Below are 21,021 nucleotides of genomic sequence, written 5' to 3'. Positions count from 1 at the left end.
ACACTAAGTAAGCACTTTACACAAATCGACTCATCCATCCTTTCAAAGAGCCCTAATATGTAAGTGAGGAATCATTAAATTCGACTCCTGAAATCAATACCACACTGTATGTTAATTAATTTGAATTTGAATAAAATTTTGGAAAGAAAAAAAATTTTTTAATAAAAAATAGTAAAAGATAAAAGAGCCCTAAAGAATATTATTACTGGGGCGCCTGGGTGGCTCAGTCGGTTAAGCGGCCGACTTCGGCTCAGGTCATGATCTCGCGGTCCGTGAGTTTGAGCCCCGCGTCGGGCTCTGTGCTGACAGCTCAGAGCCTGGAGCCTGTTTTGGATTCTGTGTCTCCCTCTCTCTGACCCTCCCCCGTTCATGCTCTGTCTCTTTCTGTCTCAAAAATAAATAAACGTTAAAAAAAAATTTTTTTTAAAGAATATTATTACTATTTTATAAATAGAGAAACTAGGGTTCAGGGTGCTTCTAATTAATGCCCAAGTCCTCAGAACCAGTAAGTGGAAGTGAACTCAAACCAGAACTCAAAGTGAGGCTTTTTGACTCCATAGTTCTACACTGGCCTGACTTGTCTTTCAGCACCCTACAATTCCTACCCAGTAAGCACTTGATTAATATTGTTGAATCAATTGCTGAAAACCAGAATTCACATTCTACTTAAAAGACATTCTTTCATAAGGAGCATGAAGAAAAATTACTGATGAGTTAATGGTTTGCAGAAGGGTTAAAAATAAAAATAATATGAATATGTGCTATGAATATTTGTGGTTCAGCAACAGATTGGAGCCCATTCATCAACTGCACAGATACGCAAGGTTTAACCAAGATACTTTTCAGTGTATTTATCCAAAAAGAATTCCAATCCAAAAATAATATCTGCAAAATAATTTGCCATGTTAGCATTTCTGGCTTGAAAATTCAATGTGCAGTGCTGGCTTTAGCTAGAAATGAGGAAACGCCAAGAAGAAATTGAACAAAAGATTTAAAGAGTTTTTTTTTTTTTTTTTGCATTCAAGAGGCATTAATTATTTCTTTTCATCAAATACGATGTTACATTTCTGTTTCTGCATCCAATGGGAATCTCAAAATGCGGTTTTCTCTTTTCTCTCTAAAACTATGTTGTCTCACATAAAAATATATTATCTCAGTACGTGACAACTAAGTAACATACTGGTTTTCCCTTTTAGTATTTAAAAAAAAAAATTTTATCTGAACTATAAATGTGAATTCTGAAAGTATGATTTAAATGATGATGACAGAATCTCACCATAGTCGCTTTATTGAAATCCTAAAGGCTAAACAGATTTCTGAATTCTCAGTCTCTCTTTAAAGAATGACGTTTGATCACCATTAAAAAGGTATTTTCTGTCTTTAGAATCACTATTCAGCTTTGAGATCTCAGATACTCTTAAAATCCAACAACATAATAACAAAAAAAAATCAGGTGTAACGCAAAAAGAACAAAGAGTATCCCGGAACAATTTTATTTCCACCTCTTGGCTTCCTCCCTTTGGGAAATGGCACCTAGTAACTTAAATAAACTAGCAGTGCAACTAATGTCAAAGTCCTGGGGTACATTTGAGTAGGGACAGAGATTCCAATGCTCTGTTTTCCGCTTTTACCCCAATCCAGAAACGAGTGGTTTCTGCTACCACCACTCTTGCTGTGTAAAGGGCTCAGAAGCAGCTGTGCCCAGGCCTTGCCAACATGACCTAAGGAAGCCAAGATGGCTCCATAAAGGTTTTGCCAGTGACCAAGCGCAAAGATATTCTTCGCAATATCTTAACACTCCTCTTTCCCTTTGAAGCAGTTTCAACTGGCCCAAAGCAAGAACCCCAACCTTCAGTTGATGGCTTAAAGACTCAATATAAAGCAGAATTATTACCTATAGAATATTTATTTTTAAACCTTTTTTAGGAACAAAAAAAATCACATGCATCTAAGATTGTACAGAAAATGATTTGGTGAAATGTCTACAAAACTGGTAGAGGGTTAACAGAATAACAAAAGGCTGTCCATTTTCTGTTTAGGTGAAAACTACCACCCAATCCTGAACCAGATCCCACGAAGTACTGAGATATGGGGGTGAAAAAAAAGTATTTTCTTTTTACAAAGCTGCCATTACTCTTCTGTTTTTCTAAACAGAAAACTGTAAAAGAATATTTCAGAAACTCTCCAGGGAGGAAACATGTTCCTTTCAAAATCCTCACAGGAGAGAAGTCATCAGCATAGTGAGAGCTTCACTGCTTGATGTGAAACTCAAAGAGCTGGAAGAATATGGCAGCATCAGGGACAAACGGCTGCCATTGCTGATACTTTGAACCAGAGGAATTAAGAGAAATAGAGGATGAATGAGTGCTTTACTGATTTTCTTCCCTATCCTGTCTCCTCATCGTGATCAAGAATTAGCTTAAATCATAAAGATGTAATAACAGTAAAATAAATACTTCCTAAGTGACCCTTCCCAGTAAATTATCAACTGAAAGAAAAATGAAGAGAAAGGGAAGTCACCAAAGGAAAACACACACAACGCACGCGCTTACGGAAATTACTATCATTGCACTCGGAGTTATGAAAAAACCAACTGGGAAGAAACCTCTTTAGTTAACAAGCAAATTGTCAGATTATGTGAACTAGCTTTAACACACGAACCTGAATAGTCTGTGTATCCTTAAATTAAATCTACCTGATCGCTGTGGTTTCCATGTCTTGGAGAAAAGTTGGAAGTTGTTGGTGAGGCTGCAGAAAGTTCCTGGAGCTTTGTGTCAATTTCGGCAAGCTGCTGGTGCTGGGTGACTGCAAATGTGTATCCTTCTCCTGGGACCAGCCAGCCAGACTGATCACCCTAAAAGGAAACAAGAGTCACCGGGTCATTCCCATGTCACACTTTTTCCAAAATATCCCTTTCAGACTGCTACATCAATGCTCAGGACTTCACACACGCATACACAAACACACACACACACACAAACACACACATTACAAAAAAACCCACAAAATTAACATTGGGATAGTGAAAGAAAAAAATTAGTAGTTTGTTGTTTTATTATCTGCCAAATCTGTATAAAGTATATTCTACATTGTGTGGGAGTTTTTTTCCCCCCCTGTGGAATAAATCTCTAGGTCTTGCAGTCTGGTTCTTATAACATTCTCATTTCTCCATTTTGAAAAAGTAGTCTGTGATATGTTAAATAGGAATAAATCATGTTTACCCTATAATCGACATGGTATTTTCAAGATTTGTCCCTGAAAGTAACATAGGGTCTATAAATGCAGTTGTTTGGATTTCACGAGCCTATTTATCATCTAACTCCTTATTCAACTAATATTCATGTCATAATGGGTTAAAACCCACTCATAACATTCACTCAAACATCTTGTGCTCAGTGCCCACTGAACATAGACACTGCACTGGGCACTGGTGATTCAGTAGGAATCTCACAAGCTCTGCCCTTAGGGAGTTCTCAGTCTTCTGGTAGCAAAGATTTTAACAAGGTATGAAGAGTGCTGGTAAGCCAAGGCGCCATGGGGACCAGTGAGCGTCAACTAACCTTTATGGACATGAAGGAGCAAGAGAGACAAAGTGGTTGGAGAAGGCTTCCTGGAGGAGATAATCAATCTTAATCACATCTTAATCAAGGAAACAACATGGCTGGCTATGCATTTTAAAACTGGAACTTGCACGGGCAAGACTGGAAACAGAACACCCAGTTAAGAAGCAAAAGCCATAATCTGGAACAAAAGTGATGAGCTGCTAAACTAAGGAATATCTCCTGGGAATACAGAACATAGAGCAGATTCCAGAGATACTTACAAAGTAGAAATTACAGAATCTGGAGATAATTTGATGGAAGCATGGAAGGAGGAGTAAGGATCAAAGATAAAAACCAAATTCTGGATTTTCAGAACTAGGGGTATAGTGGTCCTATTGACCAAGCTAGGGAATACAGGAGACATAATAGGTTTGAGGAAGAAAATGGTGAATTCTGTTTGAGACCTTCTGATATTTACAGATGTCCCTAGGATATCCACAGATTATGTTAGGTAGTTAAATATATCAAAATAGAGACGTAGATTGTATATAAATATTTTAGACTCACCCACCGATCTATAGTGGTTCAAACTGTTGAACCATGGGAATGGGTGAGGCCACACAGAGAAACATGTAATACAAGGACAGAAAAATCATGAAAACACTAGGAATAAAGGGGCAAGTGGAGGGTAAGGAAGGTTAAGAATTTCATACACTTTGGTTTCATGACTCTAATACCAGGAATCAATCCCTAGGCAGTAATCAGAAGAGATACATGCAAAAACTTATGCAGAAAGAATTACATGTCTCCCCCTGACCCCAGCATCCAATGTCCCTTCCTGTTTCAGTGAAACCAAACACTGCATGAGACTTGGTAGGAGACAAAGCCTCATCAGACACCCCTTCTCCTCACCCACTGGCATCAAGAAGACAAGCAAATGACCTAGAATCAGCCAATCAGAAGCGAATGCCCTGGACTTGGACTCCCGAGGGAGAGAGAGAGACAGAGATGCAAAGATACAGGGGAAGTGAGGCAGTGATTGATGGTGACAGCAGTGACCTGGAGGACCCAGTGTTGATAGCATTGAGGGTGGCAATGGTGATCATCTAGCAGGGGTGTCTCGTGGCTGTGAGGCAGCCCCTAACCAGCCTGTTTCCAAGGAGTTTCTGAAGCCATGTTTCTGGGTACCTTGATATCTGTCCAGGTTAGAGATGTGTTTCTCCAAACTTCCCACCGAGTCTGTGGGCTATCCAAGTTTCCCAATACATTTATTCCTTTTTTTTTTTTTTCAACGAAGTCCATGTCTGTCCCTCGCAACCCAGAACATGGGCTCAAATGTTTTTTGGCATGTCATTTACAATAAAGAACAATTGCAAAAGTCCCAAATGTCTAAAAATAGGGAAAAGTGAATAGATTGTAGTCTATCCATACAAGGATATGATACAGTAATAAACATTTTAAATACACTTATAAGTTGGGATATGAAAGCTATACATAATTATAAGAAAATATATTACTTAATTGGTCACATATAAGAAACTTCAGTTAATTCTTCCCAAATAAAAGGGATATAAATACTGTACGATCTAAGTGAGAAATAATAGGGAGTCACAAAAAAATAAAACTATGGAACCAATGACTAAACACTGGTCAGTAAATTTTAAATTCTTGTTTGAACGGAATTCTTTTTTAATGACACTGGGAATAAAAAGGATGTCAGATTAAATTCAACAGAAATGTAAATGTTTCATGCACTATGCTGTTACAGAGGGAAATTATATATAATATGTAGTAGATGGCATCATGTTTTTCCATCTAGCACTTTCTAGACACCCTTGCTAGGTGTGGGAAATTTCAAGCTTTTAGAAGCCTTACCTCCCTAAGACAGAACCCAGAAAATGCTCTTAACCACCTTCCTTTACAGCAAGGGACTCAGGTTTGTAACCAAGGATCCACAACCTAACTCACACATTCAATACTGATTTAGATATGAGTAATTTGAGATATGATGTAAAACCCATTTTGGCAGTAGAGACATTTGGTTTTGTGCCATTCATTGCAAGGGTAAATTCCCAATACAGAAGGAAATCTTTTAAAAATTTTAAGTATCCTAGAAAGATTCAAGAGAATATCTCACCAACACAATTAAACATGCCACTATAAAGAACCACCCAAGGGCAAGAGTTCTGGAGAATTAAAACATAATTATCACCCTAGTCATCATCTTTCAGGTGCATCGGCTTATCAGAGATGGGGGAACAGAGAAAAGGACACACAGTGTCAAAGATACAGCAAATCTGAGGAAGGGCAAGAAGTTTGGTATGGTTTAAGAATATCGTAGATGGATCCCTTCCTCAAAGTGTTCCTAAATTCTTCCTGCCACACTTCCTAACTTCTTCCTCTGAATCTGCTTCAACATGTGCCACAATCTATCTGGTTTTATAAAATTGCTGTATAAAATGTCTATCCCTGACACCAGATAATAAGACACCACCTTTCCCCTCAGATGATGCACAGAAAAAACTCTCAGCAAATATTAGTTTACAAAACAAAAAAACTGTAAAAATAACAACAATCTCAAAAGAGGGCTACATAGCTAAATAGCAGAATAGACGTGGTTGAAACCCAACTTGGAAAACTATGAAATGAGCTTATATAAGCAAAATGACAAAAAAAAAGATGAAGGTTATGAGAAACATATTATTGGACCTGGAGGAGAGATAGAGGAGGTTCTCTCCCCACCTATATGCTTGTACACTGACTGATCTGATCCCCTTTTCCAATTTCCTTTTTCTGTGCCTTTCTCTGCTATTAAAATAAGAATAAGAAAGTAAGATACCTGAATCCCCAGTCTCACTTGCAGTGATGTATGAAATGAACGTGGCTACATGACACATCTTGGCTGATGAGCCACAGGTGGAAGTCCCAGGGACACCATCCCTTCCCAAATGAAACGCAAAGCCTCAAAGGACTGTCCCTTTTCCCCTTCCCCCTTCCCTCTTCTTTCTGCCTGGAAAATGGACACATTATCTACAGATACAGCAGCAATCTTGCAAACCTAAAAACAAAACCATACCAAGAATACAGAACAGGAATAAAGAAAGACACTAGCTACTTACACCTGGAGCAAAATTGTTACTGAAGCAAAATACACTCCTTACTTGCTTTTTTTAAAAAAATTTTAATGTTTATTTATTCTTGCAAGAAAGAGACAGAGTGTGAGCGGTGAAGGACACTCAGTCAGTTGAGGGTCCGACTTCAGCTCAGGTCATGATCTCATGGTTCATTGGGTTCGAGCCCCACGTCAGGCTCTGTGCTGACAGCTCAGAGTCTGGAGTCTGCTTCCGATTCTTTGTCTCCCTCTCTTTTTGCCCCTCCCCTGCTCTTGCTCTGTCTCTCTCTCTCTCTCTCCCTGTCAAAAGTAAATAAACATTAAAAGAATTTAAGAAGTTATTGTATGTATCAATAATTTGCTAAAAACAAAAAAAAGAAATAGGAATTTTTCAAACCATGAGAGGAAAATGGGGATAAATTAAGAAAACAAAATAAATCTAATCGATGAAATGTCAAATAGACTGTCCAAAAAAGGCCCAAACATTATCAGTGGTCATAATAAACATATAAATTAAATATCCTCATTAAAAGATTAAGAATAAGGAAATAATAACAAAAGATAGAGAAACAATTACGGACACAACAGCAACAACAAAAACCCAGCTGTACGATAATTTGTAAATAATCTACCTAAAAACAGAAGTAAACGATAGAAAAAGAGTTTAAGGGGCTCCTGGGTGGCTCAGTCAGTTAAGCTTTTGACATCAGCTCAGGTCAAGATCTCACGGTCACGGGTTCGAGCCCCGCATCGGGTTCTGTGCTGACAGCTCAGAGCCTGAAGCCTGCTTTGGATTCTGTGTCTCCCTCTCTCTCTCGGCCCCTCCCCTGCTCCTACTCTGTCTCTCTTTCTCAAAAATAATAAACATTAAAAAAAATTTTAATAAAGGAGGGACAAGGCATAAATACTAACAGAAATAATATTTAAAAGGCAACATTAATAATAAAAATTTTGTTAAATCATTTCTAGGAAGAAACATGGCACACCCCACCCGCCACCAGCCACAGGCATTGCTGCAATTGAGCAGCTTTTGGACCTGGAGTCAAAACTACCCTCTGCACCTACCTCTCTGAGGCTGGTCTAGATGCAGAACCTGAGCTAGGGATTCTGGTTCAGGTGACTTGTTGAGGGAGTGCTCTCAGAAGAGAGAGGGTGACTGGAGTTCTCCCAGGAGAACTCCACCTCAGGAGAAGGGATAGGGGATGATGGAAGCAGGCTAGGACAAGAGAAACAAAACCAGGCAAGGAGGTGGTGTCGGATGAAGCCCAGCTGACCCCTGGGGAAGCTCTGAGGGACAAACGGCAGCACAGAGCTAATCCCATCTTGAGGTGGGAGGGGGTGGAGATGGAGAGAGGCTGCCATCCTAGGCAGTTCAGCCCCCAACTAGCCCATGGCAATACTCTATGGAAAAAGGCAGCTATGCACCCTTGGCACAGGCAGGGGCCAGATGCACGGAAGGGACTAGGTAAAAGGGATCTGGGCAGGGTGCCAGCAGCACTCACTACACCTCACCTCCAAAAACATAGGGAAAGAAGAACTAGATGACAGGGCTATGGGCTTCAAGGTACACAGGAGAATACATTTCTTTGTGGAAGTAAAGAATCTTGCTGTAAGTTTAGTATGCAAACAAGTGCAAACGCTGAGCCACCGCACCCCTTAGATGACCAGCCCAAGCCCTATAAACACCCACACCTGCACCCTGGATTGCAGGCTGTTCCCCTCCTTGGACTGAGTCTGTGCTTCCTCCAGACTCTTCAGGGACCTGGATGCTCAAGGTTAACTGGGCAGGAGCATGATGGTGCTCTTTAGGAGTCCTGAGGACTACACCAGTGTAGGGATAATAAGAAATATTCAAAATAAAAAGAGACAGGGAAACATATTTATATGTCATTAATGACTAAGCCCATTACATCACAGGTAGCAGTTATAACTGTGAGAGCTAATGTGTAGTGACTCTTATAATAACATAAAATAATCCTCTTCAGAGTCAGTAATGAATTGACCAAGAAAAAAATCTGAAAATTTTAATGAAAATTAATTTGTAAAACACGATTTTTTAAAAGACAGAGAACATTGTCCCATAATTTAAAAACTTATTGTAAATGTGTGCTAATATCAGTGACATGATAAAGAAAATAAATAAAAATTAAGAAGCGTAGAGGTCTCCCATCCAAGTACTAACCAGGCCAGACCCTGTTTAGCTTCAGAGATTAGACGAAATCAGGCATGTTCTTGCAGTGGATGGAACTAGAGAGTATTATGCTAAGTGAATAAGTCAGTCAGAGAAAGACAAATACCATATGATTTCATTCATATGTGGAATTCAAGAAACAAAGCAAATGAACATAAGGGGGGAAAGAGAAGGCAAACCATAAAACAGGCTCTTAACTATAGAGAACAAACTGAGGGTTGCTGGAAGGGAGGGGGTCAGGGGGAGGGGTTATACAGGTGATGGGGATTAAGTAGGGCACTTGTGATGAGCACTGGGTGATGTAGGGAAGTGCTGAATCACCACATTCTACACCTGAAACTATATTACACTGTATGTTAACTAACTGGAATTTAAATAAAAAATTGAAACTACAAAAAAAAAAAAGGAAAAGAAGAACAAAAACAAGAAGGAGAAGGAGAAGAAGGAGAAGGAGAAGGAGGAGAAGAAGAAGGAGGAGAAGGAGAAGGAGGAGAAGGGTAGAAGTCACTGAATATCAGAGCTTACGTACCTCAGGACTGGACAGCCCCGAATCTTTGTCATCTAAGTCCTTCAAAAGTTCAGTCAGCCTTTTCTTCTCTCTGTCAATCATAAGCACTGGCATTCCTGAATCCTTAGCCAACTATAGAATGTATTAATAAAAAAAAAAAGTAAATATTCAAAGCAATTCATGTTCAGGAAAATAAAAGTGGGCCCTGAGGTTTCTATAGTACAGACACATTAAGGTAAAAGTTGTGAGATTAGGCATTTTTCATTTGTGACGTACATTCCAGCTATATAAGCAGGCCCTCATGTTAGCCATTTCAACAACACTTTATTTTAAATATAAAACAATAAAACATGGGAAGTTTGCAAACCTCTCTTTATATATCAATGTAATAACTTATCTGCTGAGGTATTTGGAAGGATCTTGCCACTTCCTATGTGGCATATATCTACTGACTGAAACTGCTTTTATTTATTTGTTTTTATCTGTGATTTTTAATTATCTTAAGCCTTACTACATAATTTACACATGTGTGCTGATGGCATATGTCCTCTACTTTAATCCTTCTAATGAGCTGGCAAAAGCACCATTAGCAATCACACATATGTGGTATTTCTACAGTTGCATTATTGAAGGGCTGTTTAAAAGACAATCCTGAATTATAACTTAGTCTGACTGAGTGAAGAATTCGCAAGCAAAGTTCGCTACTATAGTGTGACAGGTCACACTAAATTTTGAAAATATCTGGCCTTACAGCTCATCTATAAAACGTGAGAAGTGTTAAATATTCTTTGTTTGGTATTATACATAAGCCACATGAAAATGTGTTTAATTAAGCAAAAGGTAGCATTTTAGATGCCGTGAACTTTAATTAAATTGGCAGTTAGGACCAAAAAGATAAAGTGGACGTTGCCAGCTTCAGCCCTGGCCTTTTACAGGCTAACTAACACAACATTAAAACCCAGCTGAGTCTTGCTGTTTGTTGGGAGAGTAAAGGGATTTCCTCAGTATTTAAATAAATATAACAAGTTATATAATTCTAAGTATTAAACCCATCTCCTACAGGTTTAGAGATGGCAGTTACCATCTCTGTGAAAAGTTGAACATTACTAATCGATTCCAACCCTATCTTTCAAAGGGGAAAACAGGGACAGCACTGGTAATTCTGGTAATTCTGAACCAGGATTACTATCCAAGTTCAAAAAGCTGATCAGATTCACTTAACCATAAGCCAATCGTACTTAAATCAGGACTGTCCAAAAGGAATAGTCTGTCAGCCATTCCTGATCCAAATTCTGGTGTCTGAGATCAATTTAAATATGGTACACATAAAAGAAGTCACGAGACATTTGGTTCTGTAATAAATAAGCAGTGGCCAACGATTACTCCTTAGTAGCTTTTTTGAGATAAACTATCAAGTCTGTCCTCTCCCTTTGTCTTCTTAAAGCCAGCAAAGATCAGTTTTCTTCCAGGGATGTACTTCTTGGGATTCTCCAACTACTCCATCAGTGTCTCCTCTCCCTAGGTGATGTCTTTATTCTTGTTGGCATCCGTGTAAGAAACTCCAGGGGCCTGACTTGTCTCTCACCCAAACAGACCATGGGCCCTTGTCTCATTCTTGTGCGTCCCTCCCCTTTCCATGGTATGGCACTGGGCACGCTACTGAACAAAGTTCTTCTTGCCCTACGCAACATCATCCATCGTAAAGTCACTCTTTCGTCGCACCCAAAAAGAAGTGCCCACTTGCAAGCTGCACATCCTGCTGTCTCCTAAATGAAATTGCTTTGACATTTCAAGAGCGTCATATAGGAAATTTGAACAAAGATTCAGCGACTGTTGTTAAAAGGGGAAAAGGGAAATCTATGGGGGGGGGGGGGGCTGCTGTGTCAGCAAGAACCCCGGGTGTGGGGAAAATGCTACTGCTCTTGGCAAATTAAATAAATCAACATAAAATGGGCCAGCACAGAGAGATCGGGTTGGAGGTTTCCTTCAGATCAGACGAACATAAAGAGAAAAACCAGAGGCCCAGAGGCCAGTCCTGGCAGTGGCACATTGACGCACAAATCTAGTCTACCTGGAAATGACGTGGCAGTTGTGGAAGAAGCATCAGGCTTGAACTGGGAGGAATTATTTAACTCTCTGCTCTTATGAATAACTTTACACTCACCAATGCAGTTTTCTAGTAACCTGACTGCCTGAGTGGTTTGCCACAAGCCTTCTGCCCACTGCACCTACATTTCTTACCGTTAATTAATTAATCAGCATTCTGGTCTAATAGGGGAACCCCTTTTCCCTTGGTTAGTTTGCCTTGAGGACACCAAGTCAGGCTGTAGGGTCTGGAAGATCAAGGTTGAAATAATCAAGGCAAGTGACAAGTGATAGGCTTCCTGGAGGCTCAGCTGGAGAGGTCAGGGGACAGACAACCAACTGGCCTCTCCAGCTGTGCCAGGAGCATTTTCCATGCAAATTTCTAAATGCACCAGCTATAACATCAGTCTCATTACTTTCAAAAGCCAATTTTACTAATATGCAATTTAAAATCTGGGAAGCATTGTCTGACGCTATTACCTAAATAAATGTTTTTCAAATTGCAGGAACCGGATTCATTTCTGGGTAGTGAAATAAACGTATTGAGTTGCAGCTAGCATTTTTAAAAGAGGTAGAATAAGATAGGATGGAATTAAAACTAGTAAAGTTAAGTACTGGTCCATAAAATTTTTCTTTCATTTATATAGACTGTTTCAATTACATACATATGTGTCATGATCAAAAAAAATATATTTAAAGACACTGAACACAACTATTTTCATTTTCATAACTCATTTAATCCCATATTCTGGTTTCTAAATTTCTAAGTACATACCTCAATGTTTCGTTTAATAAAATCCTGGCTGTGTTTACCCCTGAGCTTAATCTTTTCTGTATTTGAGAAAGGTTTCTTTTCTGCTCTGATCAATGACTCATTTCCTTCCACATCATAGGTAAAATCTAATATTAAAAAAAGTTCAAAATTTTTCATAATTATAATTGTCCATTATGCTACAATTTTACCTTATACATACATTTAAAATATATAACACACATAGAAAAACTTCCAAACTCCAAATCCAGAAACCTAATATACATATGGAGATTTATTCTTATGGGTAAAAAAGATATATAATACATACACACACTCACACACATGAATATTACTCAGCCATAAAAAATAGTAAGATCTCGCCATTTACGACAACACAAATGAACCTAGAGGAATTATGCCAAGTGAAATAAGTCAGACCAAGAAAGACAAATACCATATGATTTCGCTCATATGTGGAATCTAAAAAGCAAAACAAATGGATAAACAAACAAACAGAAAGCCAAATCAGACCTATAGTATGGAGAGCAAAGTGATGGTCTCCGGGGGTGGGGTAGGAGATGGGCAAAACGGGTGAAGAGGAGTGGCAAATACAGGTTTCCAATTATGGAATGGATGGGTCACAGGGATGAAAGGCACAGCATAGGGATTCGAGTCAATGACATCATAATAGTGTGGCATGGTGGCCGAGGGAGCTACACTTGTGGTGAGTGTGGATTAACATATAAACCTGTCAAATCACTATGTGGTACATCTCAAACTAGCATAACATGTGTGCCACCTATACTCAGAGGAAATTAATTAATTAATACAATATATTTTATCTTAGTCTTTATATGAAACAAAACTTCCCCAAAAGACTAGAGTCATCTATCCTGTGATTCTATTAATATGCCAGCACCCTCTCTGAACAGTAAGTGTTTGTTCACACCTGTCTTTTAAGCAAGGTCTGGGCATAAGTGTCCTGGATGTTCCACTTCCCATCCGCACAAAGCCTTACAGCTCATCTCACTTTGTCAGTTTTTCCCAACCTTTGAAAAGAGGCCTGAGTCACCTTCTGATCCTGGGTGCTCAAAACAAGGGTGAGAAAAATACTTATGGACTCTTATTCCCTTCACTAAATATCTTTCTTCACTGTCGTCATGTTCAAAGCATTTAAAGCAAGATCATGTGAAAGCTTCTTTAAAGCTCTAAAAACAGGCATAGGGAAGACTTTTCTTAAGTGACAAATGGAATCTACCCTACAAATCAGGACAAATGGCCACATTAAAGTCCAAGAGGGAAAAACACCAACCAGTAGCTCAACACAGACAAGGTTTGCTTAAAAGTTATCTGGGCCTTATAGGAGAGGGTACATCAATAAAAAGGACTAAGGAAGCTAGTAAGTTGGCATATTTATAGCTAATTATCAAAGATTCAACACAAATTTAATAATTAAAGAATATATTTTGATAACAATACCTAGAAAGAACCGGGAAGAGAGTAAGATCTCTGGATTTAAATTCTTTTCAAAGAAAAATAAACTTGAGTAAGAAAAAAGTTTCACTTAAATTTAAGTTACAAGTGTCTAGGCAAATAAATCTGGGCTTTATTATTGGGATTTTATTTCTTTAATCAATAATGTTTCTTAATTAACTACCAATAGTTAAAGTACGAGTTACTTTTTTGGTGCATGGCCTCCTTAGATACAAAACAGAACTTTTCCCCATATTACAACTTGTATATACCCTTGCTCAGTTTGATGAGTTGGTTGGACCAGTGGTAAGCATTTAACCCAAGCTGGATCAGTTGGTATCTTCTCTGCAATTCTGACACTGAGTTTCCCTCTCAATGATTAACCACAGAATATGCTTTTGGGAATCAAAAAAGCTGTCTACCTCCAGGATTGTTTCCATAAATTTTCTTTTTTGCTTAAGTTAGTTTTCCATTACTTGCAGCCAGCTTTTCTTTAACTCTTTATCATATAAAATTTTAAATATCCAAAAGTAGAATGAATGCTATGATAAACCCTCAACAACTAACTTCAACAATGATTAGTGCATGACCAATCTTGTTTCATCTTGATTCATTCAGTCACTTTCACCTGCCTCTGGATTAAATCAGATCAAATCATTTCATTTGTGAATATTTCTATATATAGCTATATTTCTTGTGACAATATGCAAAATCACACAAATTAAAACATACCTTGATTGACATTCTGTTTACGGTTTTCATATTCTTCTGGAGGGACTTGAGTGTGAAACACTGAGAAAAAGGTGTCTTCATGCTCATAGCAAGAAGGATCTGTTGATTTAAAAACTCACTTGTTCAATACACAAAATAAGTGGGAAAGTGTCTACATGAACAATTGTTTAAACGTAAGATCTAATATTCTCTGCAATATTCCTCAATCCCCTCCACATATACATTTCTTAAAATGTCACTTCCAAGTAGAAATTATAATTATCTTTGTACACTTTAGCCATTGAAATGAACAGGAGAAAATCCAGATAGTCAAAAAGCATTTCCCTAGAACTTCTGTGCAAAGAAGATGTACAAGTGTGTGCTAAAATATCGCTTTAACTCCCTGGAATTAATGTATCCAAATCCCAACATTCATATTATAGAGAATACGCACACTGAGTAACTTTGTATTTTTCTTTTTGTTTTAGGTCCCCAAAGTAAAGATTTCAGATATAGGGTTAGTCATCAAGATAAAAGCATTGTGTTGGGAATGCAAACTGGTACAGCCACTTTGGAAAACAGTATGAAGTTTCCTCAAAAAACTAAAAAATATAACTATGCTTCAACCCAGCAACTGCACTACTAGGCATTTATCCATGGGATACAGGTGTGCTGTTTCGAAGGGACACATGCACCCCCATGTTGATAGCAGCACTATCAACAATAGCCAAAGTATGGAAAGAGCCCAAATGTCCATCGATGGATGAATGGATAAAGAAGATGTGGTATATATATACAATGGAGTATTACTCGGCAATCAAAAAGAATGAAATCTTGCCATTCGCAACTATGTGGATGGAACCTGAAGGTATTATGCTAAGTGAAATTGGTCAGAGAAAGACAAATATCATATGACTTCACTCATATGAGGACTTTAAGAGACAAAACAGATGAACGTAAGGGAAGGGAAACAAAAATCATATAAAAACAGGGAGGGGGACAAAACAGAGGAGACTCATACATATGGAGAACAAACAGAGGGTTACTGGAGAGGGTGTGGGAGGGGGGATGGGCTAAATGGGTAAGGGGCACTAAGGAATCTACTCCTGAAATCATTGTGGCACTATATGCTAACTAATTTGGATGTAAATTTTAAAAAATAAAAAATTAAATTAAAAAAAGAAAAAAAAAGATAAAAGCATGTGTTTGAAAGAGAAAACCAGAAGGCTCTTAGCAGTTAGGTTTCTTCCTTTTAGTATTTACACTCTTGGGCTTACACCCATAAAGAAATTAGGAAATTGTGTTTTTCAACTCTTGTTTCAATGTACTTTATTTTATTTTCTCCTATTTAGCTAATTGAGACATTAGATATTTGTAAGAAACTGCTAACATAAATAAGTATCCTATTTTTTTTAAGTCTCTTTCTATGTCTTAACGTGAGAAACTGCCAGGTTGTGGCAAAGAAATGTTTTTGCTTCCGAAACATGGTGAATCTTAAAGATATTACAGGATCCACCACCTATCTTTAAGGCAAACTTGATTCAAGCACCTCTTTGAGATGATACAGGCAAAGGAAGTACACAGAAGATACATTCACCCCAACATACAAATATCACCAAATTCAAAACATACAACTTCTGATAGTAAAACGAAATGTATCAATTCCAGTTCCCTAATTTGGAATTCATAATAATGTAGCATTGTGGGAATTGTCATTCCAACTTTAATCCCACACAATCTTTGAAGAGGAGTTAATCTAGCAAATCAGTGGTAGAAGCCTTGAGTGGAAGAGGGATAAGCTACTTTTGTGGAAAAGACAAAAAGGTTTAAAGTTCTTACCAAGTGGTAGTATACTTATTTTTGATCCCATAATTCCTTCTTAATAGGAGTTTCACTCACTTTTACACTGAAGCATCTATAAAGATGCAAAAACATGAAATCTTGCAATACTAAAAACTATTACAGCAAAGTGATATTTGGAGATTTTTAAACTAAGGCCTTTTCGGAGGCTAAAATTATTCTTGTGACTCTGTGGCTCTTTACCCATATTCTCAGTGGTATTCTGTATATTCAGTACCTCAGAGAGAAAGTAAGTACGGCCTAGAACAAAGGCCTGATAGCTCAGCTTTGAGTTTAAAAGACAACAGTTTTGGAAGTCTGGTATTCAATTGCAGAAGCTTAACTCCTCAAGAGAAAAAAACAAAAAGCATCTTCTGAATTTCCAAATTCCTCCTTCAGAAAGCTCTTCCTTACAGTAAGGAAACAACTGATTACTATAAAGGAAATGTCAGAACTAGAAAACAGCCATTGGGGGTGGGGGGTGGTGCCTGGGTGGCTGAGTCGGTTAAGTATCGGACTCTTGATTTTGGTTCAGATCATGATCTCACGGTACATGGGATAGAACCCCAAGTCGTGCACTGACAGTTCAGAGCCTGCTTAGGATTCTCTCTCTTCCTCTCTCTCTTCTCCTCCCCTGCTCATGCATGTGTGCACTCGCTCTCTCTCCCAAAATAAATAAACTTTAAAAAGAAGAGACAAGAAAAGAGCCATTGGGTAACCATCATAATAATACTAGATTCAGATAAGAATCACCAATAGATGATAAAAGCAGCAGGTGAAACTTTGAAGAATGACAGAATAGCTTCAGAGTATATCTCCACGAGAGAACTTACTCAGTAAAAAAGGAAAAATACTAACTTTACAGTGGAGAAACCTGGAAGACACCACTTCAACCAAGTGATCAAGGTTAACCTTACAGTAATGGGACAATTGACATCATGCACTTTCTGCTAGGATCCCTGGAGGACACAGTGGGATTCCTGCCCAAAATGTATAACATGAACCTAAGCTTGTGGAAATATAAACAAACCCAGACTGGGTAACAATCTACAAAATATCAAGTCTATGGTCTTCAAAAACGCCAATGCCGTAAAACACAAAGAATGACCAAAGAGACATGACAACTAAATTCTTTTGTTACAAAGGATTTTAGCGGGACACTTGGCAAAATATGAATAAAGCCTGTAGATTGAATAATAGTATTGAATCAACATTAATTACCTGATTTGTGCATGTGTGTGTGAACACATGTGTCCTTGTGTGGAGAGACAAATCTATACAGAGAGAGACAGAGACAGACAGAGACAGAGGAGGATGTGGTAAAATGTCAACACTTGGAGAATCTGGATAAAGGTCTTGAAAACTCTGTGTACTTTTCTTGAGACTTGACGTCTGAAATTATATCAAAATTAAATTTAATAGGAAATTTTTAATAATTCCTCTCCTCACTAGAAACATTTATTCGGGGGGAGTTGGGGGAATCTCCCTTCAGAGATCAAGAGCCAGAGTGTGAGGGACTGAGCACATTTTAAATAAGAGCCTTACAAGAGAAAGATCGCAGGATGTGATTTTAAGTTGTTTCCTGCCTCCTAAGGAAGAAATCAAAGCCCATCCCACATGGTGCAGAAGGACCCAGAAGAGCATCAGAGGAAATGAGTTTAGAGTAGATACAAGTGACACAAGTGTGAAGCTGCTTCCTGGTACACATTCCCTTGGAGGTGGGTGAAATCCTGAAGTTGGATTGAGACACCTCCCCACACACACCCAAAGAAAACGAGGAAAGCCAGGTGCCTCACTGCACACTTGGAACTCTGAAAGAAGACTCCACACACAGTGCTCCACATTTACACGTGACAGCTGCAAAGCAGCAAAGGCAGTGTGCCACGTTTAGAGGGAGACAGGGCCTGAAATTCATTTTGTCTCTCTCTCTCTCTCTCTCTCTCTCTCTCTCTCTCCCCCTCTCCCCCCCCCTCCCTCTCTCTCTCTCTCTCTCTCTCTCTCTCTCTCTCTCTCTCTCTCACACACACACACACACACACACACACTTCCTCATTGCTGGCCTATGGTATGGAGATCTAGAAATTCTCACTTACCCCTGTGAACTAGATGAAGCCCTCCCCCATTGCACGTCATTATGCCAACCAAAACTGCACATACCCAAATGTCCCTTACAATTGAGAACTATTCTATTAGACTATCATTTCAATAAATTCAAAATATCAAAGCAATGACCGTAATATTATACGTTGCTATATTAGCTTTTAAAATATAGGGCTTATAAAAAATTCTAGAGAACAAGGGAAAGGCACCATCATTTTCCACTGAACTATTAGATCAATAAGGAAACAAGAACACAATAACAATAGAGAATAGTGAGAACACCATAAAGAATGCACTTGGGAGATAAAGCTATTTTCAGAAATAAATTCATAGCAGTGATGCTTTTATCATATTGCTACAGACTGAATTGTATCCCTTCAAAATCTGTAGGCTGAAGCCCTAACCCTCAGTGTGACTGTACTTAACAGGGCTGTTAAGGAGGTAATAAAAGCTAACTGAAGTCACTGGATGGGGCCCTAATCTAATAGAATTTATGGCCTTCCAAGAACAGGAAAAGACAGCAGAGATAACCTTTACCACTTCCGCCACTTCTCTGGAGCACAGAGAGAAGGCCATGAGGACACAGTGAGAAGGTGGCCATCGGCAGGCTGGGAGGAGCGACCACACCACAAAATGAATTTTCCAGTATCTTGGTCTTTGACTTCTAACCTCCAGAGCTGTGAGCAAATAAGTTTCTGCTGTTTTGAAGCCACCCAACCTGTGGAATCTTTCTATGGCAGCCCTAGCAGACTGATATGCAGATTTTAAGGCAAAATAAAATGAGCTTAACTAACTTGACTAAAGAAGCTAGAGAAAACAATAGCAAGGTCAAAAAAAGAAGAAGAAAGAAATGAGCCAGAATTAGCAAAGAAATTCAAAGCTGGCTCCTGAAGGTAGAAAAATCTACAAGTGTAATTTTAAAAAGAGAAAAAACACTAATTGTAATGAAGATGACATATTTTGATGAAAGAATAAACACGCAGATCACTGAAACAGAAGAGAGAGTTCAGAAATAGACCCACAAAAATATAGTCAATTGATCTTTAACGAAAGAGCAAAGGCAATTCAATGGAGAGAGGATGATCTCTTTAACATGGTGCTGTAATAACTAACTAGATGTCCATGTGAACAGCAAAGAGAAAAGAAAAGAAAACAAAAGAAAAGAAAAGAACAGAACACAACAAAAACAAAGGGAAGGGAAGGGAAGGGAAGGGAAGGGAAGGGAAGGGAAGGGAAGGGAAGGGAAGACAGAGAAAGCCAGACAAGACCAGACCAGCTCTAGACATCTTACACTTTTCACAAATACTAACTCAATTGAATTACAAACCCAAATGTAAAATACACAACTACAAAACTTCGAAAAGAAAATATAGGAGAAAAAGCCATGTGATCTTGGGTTTGGGGATATGTTTTCATATATAACACCAAAAGTATGATACATGAAAGAACACAATTGATATATTGAACTTCATTAAAATTAAAAACTTCTGCTCTACCAAAGACACTGTAAAGAGAACGAAACAACTAGCCACAGGCTTGAAGAAATTATTTACAAAACACATATCCAAAATACACAAAGCACTTAAAAAGAAGAAAACAATAATCCCATTTTTTCAACTTTTTTAACAGTTATTTATTATTGAGAGACAGAGACAGCACACAAGCAGGGAAGGGGCAGAAAGAGAGGGAAACACAGAATCTGAAGCGGGCTCCAGGCTCTGAGCTGTCAGCACAGAGCCCAACATGGGGCTCGAACTGACGAACCATGAGATCATGACCTGAGCCGAAGTCGACGCTTAATGGACTGAGTCACCCAGGAGCCCCACAATAATCCAATTTTTTAAATGGGCAAAATATCTGAACAGACAACTCAGTAAAGAAAATACACAGGGGTGCCTGGGTGGCTCAGTCGGGTAAGCGTCCGACTTCAGCTCAGGTCACGTTCTCACGGTCCATGAGTTCGAGCCCCGCATCGGGCTCTGGGCTGATGGCTCAGAGCCTGGAGCCTGCTTCCGATTCTGTGTCTCCCTCTCTCTCTGCCCCTCCCCCGTTCATGCTCTGTCTCTCTCTGTCTCAAAAATAAATAAACGTTAATTAAAAAAAAAAATACACAAATAGCAAATAAGCATCTGGAAAGATACCATCATTTGTCATTAGGGAAATGCAAATTAAAACAACAATAAGATACTACTATCTACCTATTAGAATGGCTAACATACAAAAAACAATACCGATTGCTGCCAAGGATGCAAAGCAACGGGAACTCTCACTGTTTGCAGATAGGAATATAAAACTGTACAGCTAACTTGAAAGACAGGCAGTGTCTTTCAAAGTTAAACAGTGTTACTATATGTTTCAACAATCCTGCTCCTGGATATTTACCTAAATGGAAATTTTATGTCCACAAAAATACCTGCATACCATGTGTAAAGCAGTTTTACTCATAATCACCAAAAACTAGAAGCAATCAAGACGCCTTTCAATAGGTGAAGGTATAAACAAACTGTGGTACATCCATAAAATGAAATACTATTCAGGGACAAAGAAAGTAAGCAGCTCTCAAGCCACAAAAAGACATCAGATGAATCTTAAATGCAGAGTGCTAAGAGAAAGAACCCAATCTGAAAAGGCTACATGCTGTATGATTCTAATTACATACCATTCTGGAAAAGGCAAACTACAGAGGCAGTGAAAAGACCAGAATGG

The 21,021-nt window shown here is 38.6% G+C and overlaps 1 protein-coding gene and 1 pseudogene across 3 annotated transcripts in view; both read right to left on the bottom strand.

Annotated features, from left to right (window-relative positions):
• The window catches only part of FSIP1 (fibrous sheath interacting protein 1), a 206,485-nt gene that overhangs the window by 151,399 nt on the left and 34,065 nt on the right, over positions 1-21,021 (bottom strand). For all 3 annotated transcript variants that reach the window (XM_053224182.1, XM_053224185.1, XM_053224184.1), the window contains exons 6-9: positions 14,398-14,496; positions 12,214-12,338; positions 9,375-9,485; positions 2,696-2,854 (exon numbers count right to left, since the gene is read on the bottom strand). In XM_053224182.1, the coding sequence (XP_053080157.1) occupies positions 2,696-2,854; positions 9,375-9,485; positions 12,214-12,338; positions 14,398-14,496 (494 nt within the window). The remainder of the gene's footprint in view (positions 1-2,695; positions 2,855-9,374; positions 9,486-12,213; positions 12,339-14,397; positions 14,497-21,021) is intronic.
• LOC113601776 (cytochrome c-like) lies at positions 9,506-12,207 on the bottom strand (annotated as a pseudogene).

Source organism: Acinonyx jubatus, chromosome B3 (genome assembly GCF_027475565.1).
Source record: "Acinonyx jubatus isolate Ajub_Pintada_27869175 chromosome B3, VMU_Ajub_asm_v1.0, whole genome shotgun sequence".
Lineage (NCBI taxonomy): Eukaryota > Metazoa > Chordata > Mammalia > Carnivora > Felidae > Acinonyx > Acinonyx jubatus.
The sequence above is the reverse complement of the archived record's forward strand: the minus strand, read 5'-3'. Positions and strand labels throughout refer to the sequence as shown.